This window comes from Carassius auratus, chromosome 19 (genome assembly GCF_003368295.1).
Source record: "Carassius auratus strain Wakin chromosome 19, ASM336829v1, whole genome shotgun sequence".
In the NCBI taxonomy this organism is placed as follows: Eukaryota; Metazoa; Chordata; class Actinopteri; order Cypriniformes; family Cyprinidae; genus Carassius; species Carassius auratus.
The window spans coordinates 16626534-16636491 of NC_039261.1; the positions used below are offsets into that span (position 1 = coordinate 16626534).

A 9958-nucleotide genomic window follows, 5' to 3' on the forward strand; every position below is an offset into this window, starting at 1 on the left:
CAGAGCTCCCAGAGTGCACGGCTTCAACAGCTTTATTGCGACTCTGAGAAAATTACACACCTACGGCCACATTAGGGGCCAGAGAACATGCTGCGTGTGATTAAGATAAGACACTGAAAGCCTAGAGGAATGCATGCAGAATACTAATTTTAGTGCTTACAGGTATCACGTCTATCTGCCCCCCACCCACAAACACTGGGAGTGGAAACAAATGACTGCAGCCACATAAATACACAAAGGTTACGTAAGTATGCAGCTAACATCGCTTCCAGTTGGAGGATGGCCAGACATACTCTTTTCTCATAGACGTGGTTTCAGTCAAGTATGTGATATCAAGTCCATCTGGTGAACAAAGGCAATGAAGGCAACTCACCTTCTTGGTTTTGTCCATGGCTTTCAGTATGGATACGTTCAGGTCTTCCAAGGCTGCGAGGACATTTTCATATTCTCCAAGATGCTGAGAGAAGTATTCTAACAGAAAGAGAGACTATACTATTTAAAATATTAAGATACATGCAACAATGTTTTTCATAAAAACACATTTCAAACGTCATTTGATATAATGGAAATAATTATATGCATTAACATAGAATAAGAATGTATGTATAATTTCAAAGTTGAATACAATAATTTAAGACCTACCGTAAAATATGTACATAGATTGTATTTATCTAATGCAAAATATACTTGATGTTTGCACGTTTCATTGTAATGTTTTACTGCTTTATTTACTTTCTACCCCTTATTTATTGGGATTGGTAGGTTTCTTTTCTTTTTTGTTTTTTAAATACTTTTTTTAAAAGAAGTATCTAATGCTCATCAAGGCTGCGCCAAAAAAAAATTAAAATAAATAAATAAATAAAAAACAGTAAAAAGAGTTATTATTTATTATTATTATTTCAATATAAAATAACTATTTTTATTTTAATATATATATGTATATATATATATATATATATATCATTACTCAAGTCTTGTCACATGATCCTTCAGAAATCATTCTAATATGCTTATTTGCTAATATGCTTTTTTTTATTATTATTAGTATGTTGAAAGCATGCTGCTTAATATTTTTTATGGAAACTGTGATTCACTTCCATTCATAAGTTTGGAGTAAGAAAGATAAAAAAAAGTATATATATATATATACTCTCTCTATATATATAATTTCTTTTTTATAAATAAATATAACCCATATTTACTGTATATAAAACAGTGTAATACATTTCAAGTCAAATATAATTTGAACAGAAAAATAAATAAATAAAATCAAAAGATACCTGAGGCAGAACCCTGGAGAACCTCTAGGCAGTCTGTAAAGATGCCTTAAATATGCTATTGTTTTTTTGTTTTTTTTAAGAAACTTCATATGTTTGTGTGTGCTTCACTTTTACTGGTGGAACCATTGACAGTCTTTAGATTTCTTGAAGGATCTCATGGCTTCCTCCTCGGTTTACTGTCATTTCTGAAGTGCGTCTCCAGAGGGTTCAGAAGAACCCCAAATTCAGCCTCAAGCATCTTGTCATCATCACAGTGAACCAATATTAGTGACAATAACAAGTGTGAACTCTTACCACACAGCTCATCCGTGTCCACGTTGCTGTAAACAGACCATAAGCAGACATGTTCATTTATTTTCAACAGCATGTTAAAAGAGACATGTGAGCTGCATCTAAACGTGATCTCATGTTCTGTGCTGATTTCAAGCTATGCAGACAGCATCCCGCTCAAAGGCAGGTCCTTTGGGACTGTGATGTTTGTCTAATGAGAGAGGGTCATATTTAATCTCTAACCCTGAATAACACCCAGCAGGCAAACACTGAGTCCACTGACAAGTCCATGTCTCAGCCCTGCTCTGATGAGAGGCTCAACGCCGTGAGGTAAAGTCATCATCTTACCGGATGACAATATAAGAGTCAGAATACACAATATGTAATGTTATGTTTTCTGTTTGTTGAAAACTAAAATGTAGTGGTGGGTTGTGAGTTTGTAACATTTTGATATAAAGTGTTTATTAGTGTTTATATTCTTCTTTCGCACTGAACATCAAACAGTTTTTATTGAGAGAAATTTGCCCAAATTTAACAGCAATTTCCATTTGCCTCACAGAGTGACAGTGATTAACCGTTTAATCCTTTTTGCAGCACAGTGGGCGGAAGATTTGCAGCATTTGGCAGTTGTCTGGAAGGCAATGCATTCATTGGTTGTCTAGACTTTAAAGGACGGATGCACACCAAAAAATAAGTATTGTTAGACCTGCTGGATAAAACATAGTCACAGGGGGCTTTGCGTTTTGACTGAACTGTTCACTGACTGAGCTAGACCTCGTAGCGGAAGGTGAAACCTTCAATAAACAGACAAAAAAAAAAAAAAAAACACATCGATATGCCTTAAGAAGCACCCAATAATCTTCATATCTCATGTCATATCTACCTGCTCCTCCAGACATTACACCAGAGAAAGACAGACCTCAGTGTAATGGACACTAAATAATCTTTTTGTTTGCTCTCAGATCATAAAGTGATTAAAAATTCAACCGGTTAAAGCATTATTGGCTAGAGGGATTGAAACTGTTATTAAAATGGAATGAAATCACTATCATTAAGTTTATGCTTTTTCAGTTTTAGTGGGTTGAATTTTTTCAGTGTAGTCATAGAAAAGCCTGAGCTTATCACGCCCATAGATTAGATTTTAATGGTTAGGTCACTTTCAAGGAAAGATTGATGAATTCCTCGTTTCAGGAATCTCTGTCTGTGACTAGTGAATTGTGATAATCCATATACTGACAATTTGATCTGTGATGGTGGAACGGATATGTGTACATAAAATCATCCGTCAGTACACTTGAAGTCATGCTTTAAATTGTTTTCTTAGATATCTCAAACACATATATTATAGATATTTACACAAATAGAGTACAAAATAAGACAGAAAACCCTTAAGGTCTAAAATACAGTTTTAAAAAACTGATAAAAACAAACAAAAATCAAATCAAATCAAATACGTCTGTAAGTAAAAAAATGTTTAGTTTTTTTGTTTATCGTTGACATCATGCAGTAAAAAGTTTGCACAAAATAGTTTAATAACTAAAATAGTTATTGCAATCAATTGATTGCCAGCTCTACAAACTATGCCGAATTATGACTTATGTACGGATGTGTTTATATACCTGGTTAATTTTAGATAATGCTTAATTTTACATAACTAATACATAGCTTTTACATAGCTTTCATTGTCATGTTTTACTGCTTTATTTTTCGTAATTTACTTTCTTCCCTTTATTTATTGGGATTGGTAGGTTTCTTTTTGGTGTTTTTAAAATGGGATTTGGGATCATACTTACGGTGAAATGTATTGTACTGTATAACAAGTGGAGTAACTTTGTGGACATTTTCCTGAGAAACCATCAGGTTCTCACTTTAATCGTTATTACGTATCTATCATAATGAATAATTGATCCTTGACCCAAAACAATATCATGCTTGTGCTAAGGGGAAGAGCCGATCATTATGTTGGCAAACGAAAGCAATTTTTTCTTTGAAATACTACATCAAACCATATCGGCCAGCCACATCAAACACTTACTACAAAGAGAGCATGCACCAGCCAGGAGAGCTGCTGCTATGGAAACCAAGGTGACTTAAGTGACATGGAATCATTCTGCGAGGAGGTGAAGGCAAGATCAAGATCTGCTCCTTGTGACATATGCTACACAGATTACGTTCATCACTACATATGGTCAAACATTGGGGTATTTAAACAATTTGGATTTTTGGTTTGATATTTCACCTCCCACAAAAAACAACAACAAGCATGTCGTTCCTCTAGCTTGTCATGCTTTATTTCTGCACAATTTTGAAGCCTTTCATTTCCATTCAAGAAAATCTCAGAAGAAAGCTAACTTCTTTATCTCTCTCGCACAATCACACACATCAGCACGGACCACTGACATGGCTTCGTCTAACGAGCCAGAAGCACGATAAGCATCAGTGTGACAGGAGTGTGTCGTGTTTGAGAGACAGCACACCCTCGTTCTCACCGCCGCTGTGATGACATCATCAGGACAGAGAGGCTGCTGGGTGCAAGTCGGTGCTTCCAGCTCTGCGTTAAAACAAACCTCTTGCATGCTTGCTACAAAGTCATGCCTTTTTTTGTGACAGAATCATACAGGAAGTATGTTGCAAAATACAAAAATGTTGTAAAAATTAAGAAAAAGATACTTGAGGCATCATTTAGGGTTTTAATCTCCTTAGTGTTTATTCATATGTAGGACGGGAGTCGATTCCGAAAAGAATCGATTCTTTGATTCAGAAGTATTAGGTGAACTCAGCTAAATCTCTGGTAAATTGACTGTGTCCATTACTCTGATTAATGACTAATAAACACATTAATGTTTCAGTTAAGTTCAATGGTGCAAAGCAAACATATTAATGCGTAAGCTGTAACTTGTTGTAACTTTCACACAGCTGGTGCAACCAGCTCCAGATCTTCCCCTGGACTTCAACACTGTTTCTAGCACACATATATTCCTGAGTCAATACACTGAGATTCCAGATATGTGATTGTATCTGATCACTGAATTTGGGCACTTCAATGTTCAGAAAACCACCATTTTTGAAAGGTTGCCTATAAGACGTCCAAAGGGTTCAATCAGTGTGTGGGAATCATCTGAGGAACGTAAAATGGAGCCTTCATTAGTATGTGTATGTGAATGAAGAGCAGCAATACTTACTTGGTGTTATGAGTGTCAATTGCATGGAAGAGCTCCTTTAATTCATCTCCTGACAGAACACCATCTGAGAAATAAGCCTTGAACTCATCAAAGGACAGCTTCCCATCATCTTTTGAGAGGAAAATGTGGTTAAAAAGTTGCCTTCAAAGAAATCAAAAATAAATAAATAAATCTAACTCATAAACGTTTTTCAGATTTTAAAAAGACTTAAAGTGTTCAATCTATATATATATATAAAAAAGCAAGCAAAGTTCATCATCCTTCACGCGATGACGATTTAGCTCATGCACGTCAGATCTCAGGTGTTTGGGAAAACATGAACACGCTGTGAGACGATGTTTGCGACAGGGCTGAGGGCTTGTGTTAGCTGGAGCAGACGCCCAGAGGTTTTCAAACAAACAGTGACAGGTGAGTCATGCCAGCCTATACTCAAAATAGAAGAAATGTACTGCTGCACATGCTGCGTGCTACACTCCTACTAATATACAATATTAAATCAAATGCAGTGAAAGAGCCTCAGAAAGAACACAAAATAAGGACGAGAGAAAGAGGTATGCAGAAACCCTTGTGCCTGACATTATACACTGAAAAACCTGCAACTGTTACCATAAAGAGACATTTCATAATTTAACCAATAAAAAAATGTGTTTTGTTTATATAAATTTATGTATCAAGGTTGATTCAGTGATGTTAAATAATATTTTAATAATATCTGGATTAAAAAGACACAATATTTAGCAGCATAATCAATTTGACTTCGCTGATATCAAATAAACGGAGCTCGATGATGACATTATTAGCTGCTTTATAGTCAAATCAGATTTTGATTTTGCAATATCAAAACTGTATTTTAACCAAACTGAAACAACACTGAACTGGATTTGAGCTGAATGACGACCTAACCTTCTGTAGAACTGACCTTTGACAAAACTGAATTAATGCTGAACTGACTGAAGCTGAATAATGACACTATTGTCTTTTTTTAGAGCTACTTTACAGCTTAAACTGAAAATTTGCAGAAAAAGAAATTGCATCGTTTATTCTATTTTTACATGTTTATTACTGTGAAGCTGCTTAGAAAAAAATATCTAACATAAAGTTTAGTTAATATGATTAACAGAAAGATACGATTCAAATTAAACTGATTAAAGTATCATAAAATGTATTCAATTAGCCTATCATTTCTAATAATAGTAATATTAATACAAAAAATTTTTTTATTTGAATTTTGTTTCAATATGCACAATTAGACATAACATCCTTAACACATAAACTTGCAATAAACATCATTTTAATCTTTCCTAGTTATTGTGTGTATATTTCCGTATATTTCCAGTTACTTTAAGTTAAATCTTCAAATTATTATATGCACTGTTTGCATTCTAAAGCAAAAAATAAAATAAAAAACTGAGTTTGAATTCACAATTACTGAACTTCACATATGAAATCCAATCAATGCTATTTTTAAAATCCCATGGCTGCTAAAACTGAACTATAAGTGGAGATGTTAAGAAGGATCGCAGTGACATTTGTTTGCATCGCTCTACTAAAATATTGACTAACATTAGGAAACGTATGGACATAGTGTTTCCATGACAACAGGGAATGGACAACCATTCATTCATATTGATGCACAGTTAGAGTAATGTGTACGAGACTAAAACAAACACTTTATAATGCGGGTAACAACAAGTGCACGAAAGGCAATGTCTTACCATTTTTATCAGCTCTTCTCAATATCTGAAAGCAAACAGGACAATATCAGTTGATAACTAGGGGCCATGGAAAAATCATGCTGCGTTGATCATGTAAAGGGACTTTAGCACTGTAAATTATTTAGGTCGAGGCCTAAAAAGAGCAGAGATGAAAGAAAAAGTGATGATGGCTGTGTTGACTTTGAGCACTCAGCCGCGCTGTAGTGGTCTGTTAAATAAAGTCCCAATTCACAGCGAGAATATTCACACTCTAAATATGGTCCACTGCTAGGCATGCCAAGACTATGCTGAATATAGCTTCCTCCTCGGAGGAGTGAAAAACTATGCCACCAATCTGTCAGGGACCGCTGCTTCCTTATTCCTGTATGATAATTAACAATACACACCTCATGTCTCAGGGGAAGCTCTTTAGACAGCACACTACAATTAAATTAGTAGCTAAAACAGCACTTACAATCGCTCTTAAGAGCGTGTCTTTGTTATAAAAGAAGATCCACATCCATTACAGAGCAGAAAAGAGATTTAATGACTGAATGTGCATAAACTATGCATAATGACTAATTAATAATATGCTAATTAACATCATGCATGATGACTACAAACAGAGTAAATGATGATAGCATAACATTAATATCTATGAAGGATGTCAGTCTCACATCACCAAACCACTTCAACATTTAGACCTGAGATCAGTGAAGTTGAGATCAAATTTAGTGTGTGTGTGTGTGTGTGTGTGTGTGTGTGTGTAACCCTGGTCCACAAAAAACAGTCATAAGTAGGGTATATTTGTAGCAACTGCCAAAAATACATTGTATGGGTCAAAATTATATATTTTTTCTTTTAATGGGAAAAATCATTAGGATATCAAGGAAAGATCATGTTTCGTGAAGATACTTTGAAATGTCCTACGCATAAATATATCAAAACTTAATTTTTGATTAGTAATAATTTAATTTGCACAGCTTTATTTGCGATTTTCGCAAAAAAGAAATTGACACACTCCGATTCCAGATTTTCAAATAGTTGTATAACTGACAAATATTGTCCTATCCTAACAAACCATACATCAATGGATAGAATATTTATTCAGCATTTCAATTTCAATTTATCCTTATGACTGTTTTTTGTTTTTTGTTTTTTTGGTCCAGAGATCTCTCTCTCTCTCTCACACACACACACAAACACATCAGAAAATGTTTTTAAAAAATGTTTTAAAATACTCACATCCAAAAATATTGACATTCCTTTCTTTAACTCGATGGGAGTGCTGGCTTCATCTGAGAGTGACTGTACCTCTTCAGAGCAATCCATAGTGATTCCTTCTCTAACTGAAACTCTTAGCTTCAGGTATAGTAATAAGGCTTAATGTGTCGACACAAGTGCGCGTGCAGGCGGAGGAGCGTGCGTTCTGCTCTGTGTCTGTGAGGAATCTCCCGCTGTTCTCGGTCCAGTGATGAGCCACAGGTCTCCTGATGCTGCGCGGAGAACCAATCACACTCGCTCTGAGCTGGGCAGCACGCTACTCATTATTCTCAGCTGTCTCAGCGGGGAGAAACCATTCTGATGTTTTATGATGTATTTCCTCATGTTTGTTAGGATGCAAATGACAGAATAATGGAAAACTTGCACACACACACACAAAAGGTATCTCAATTGGTTGTGTGCCTGCCATTAAGTTCATTCGTGCAAACAGGAGAGTACAATTTAAGGCAACAATGTTGTCATCATGTCCCTATGTATCACTCTCTCGTCATGTCTTTCTAAATATGACTTGCTTTATTTCACTTGCAAAAAGAGAATGAATGAAAACAGTGTAGAAATGTCAGCATAAAATTGTTTAGTAATAACGGTATCATAAACGTTAATGCACACTGATATTTTGCCAACAACGATAGGATAAGTAAATAATGACATGATTTTACATTCTTTAAGATTCTTTTTAGTGATCATCATAGCACAGTTCTAAATACACTCGCGCGCGTTAAGCAGGATTATGTTCACACACAGTAGCCTACCAATTTTATTACAGAAAAAAGTAATACACCAATTAAGCATTTGTAAAGTCATTTCTACCTCCGTTGAAATGAAGCACAGAGCGCTTTCCGTGAATTAAAGGTGAAACAGCAGCGACATCTTGTGGTAAAACATGCCAAGAACAGAAGCACCATGTTAAAGAGAAAACATGTCCCAAACTTTTACCCGGCACCATTTCAATTTCTAGATGAATCAGTGTAATCACTGATTACTTAATAAGTACAGTAGAATTGAAATATTAGGTTACATTAGTTTGGTAGCAATTACTAGTCTCGAGATAAAGATCATTAGGGCCGCTGCTAAATCACACAAATACACACCCACAAAAACTAACACAGAATTAAATAAGCAACTCACTGACCCAGCCACATTAAAAGACTGTGTGCAATGCACAAAGACTCAAAATCTGTTGTAAAAAGAACAAAACCATTACCCTTGAGCAGAGTGCTTATAAATGCACTGTGGCCAGATGAGTCAGGTCTCTACATTCATGAACAAGCCAACTGTTGCCTTCAACCCTCACTGTCTGAAATCACAGACGATCTGTAATGACATGGCAGACAGGTCTGATGATTGCACAGTGTGGTAATACCTAAATGAATGGCTATGATGCAAACCCTGTGCCCTCAAGTCAGTCCCATAATCCAGTCTGATCATGTTCCCACAAATGCTGATTAAATCATTCAAAAGTGGTTTCGTAAAAAAACCAGGGTAAAGTCCAATGCCTCCATAACCTTCTATCCATTCTTGATCATCTTTTATGGTTCATGCTAGTGTGAAGTGCGTAAAAAAGGACACCAGCTCCATCGGGGAGAGAACCAGCGCTTATCTTCTCATGATTAGATGTTATGCGTGTGTAACTACACAGTTAAGAGCTTGTGTGGCAGGATTCCAGGAGTGACAGAATCTGTTATAAAGGTAAAGGGTGTCAAATATCAAAATTATGAACACTGATTACACTGGAGATCTATGGCTGGCTATTATTATATATTCTTTATTTTAAATACAATCCCAGTGTTTGCTGAAGCCATTTCTTGTTTCCTCTAGCTATTGAACCTACCTATTGAACTAAGTGTATTGTAGAGGCTAAATGCCTCTTTGAAAAATGTCAAAAGAACTTTAAAAACAGAAAATGGGAAGGGGAGAATTTAGATTTGTCAAACCGTCAAAGTGCTTCAGTGGATTTACAAAACAAACTAGATTTGTATTTCCTAAATGAAAAGCAGTGATTTGCAGCATTAAAAAGATTGTCTTTAATGCTTTACAAATGTAAAGCGACTGTACATCAGAGCAGCTTTGTGTTTTCATTTCACAATGCTCAGTTTGGGCCTTTTCATTGGCTGAGCATGAGAATCAACATGCGTCTTTTTGTTTTCATGTGGCTTTTAAAGGCTGAATATTCTATCAGTGTAACTTGTATTCTTGACATTTAATCTTAACATTTATAGATATTTATAGAATTTAAAGTTTATATGTC

At 35.4% G+C, this 9958-nt stretch overlaps 1 protein-coding gene across 1 annotated transcript in view; it reads right to left on the reverse strand.

The window, feature by feature from the left end:
• Positions 1-9958, reverse strand: part of necab1 (N-terminal EF-hand calcium binding protein 1) — a 33961-nt gene that overhangs the window by 23161 nt on the left and 842 nt on the right. The window contains exons 2-6 of the mRNA XM_026289177.1: positions 7672-9388; positions 6448-6472; positions 4733-4841; positions 1575-1600; positions 374-471 (exon numbers count right to left, since the gene is read on the reverse strand). Of these exons, the coding sequence (XP_026144962.1) occupies positions 374-471; positions 1575-1600; positions 4733-4841; positions 6448-6472; positions 7672-7758 (345 nt within the window). The 5' untranslated portion in view covers positions 7759-9388. The remainder of the gene's footprint in view (positions 1-373; positions 472-1574; positions 1601-4732; positions 4842-6447; positions 6473-7671; positions 9389-9958) is intronic.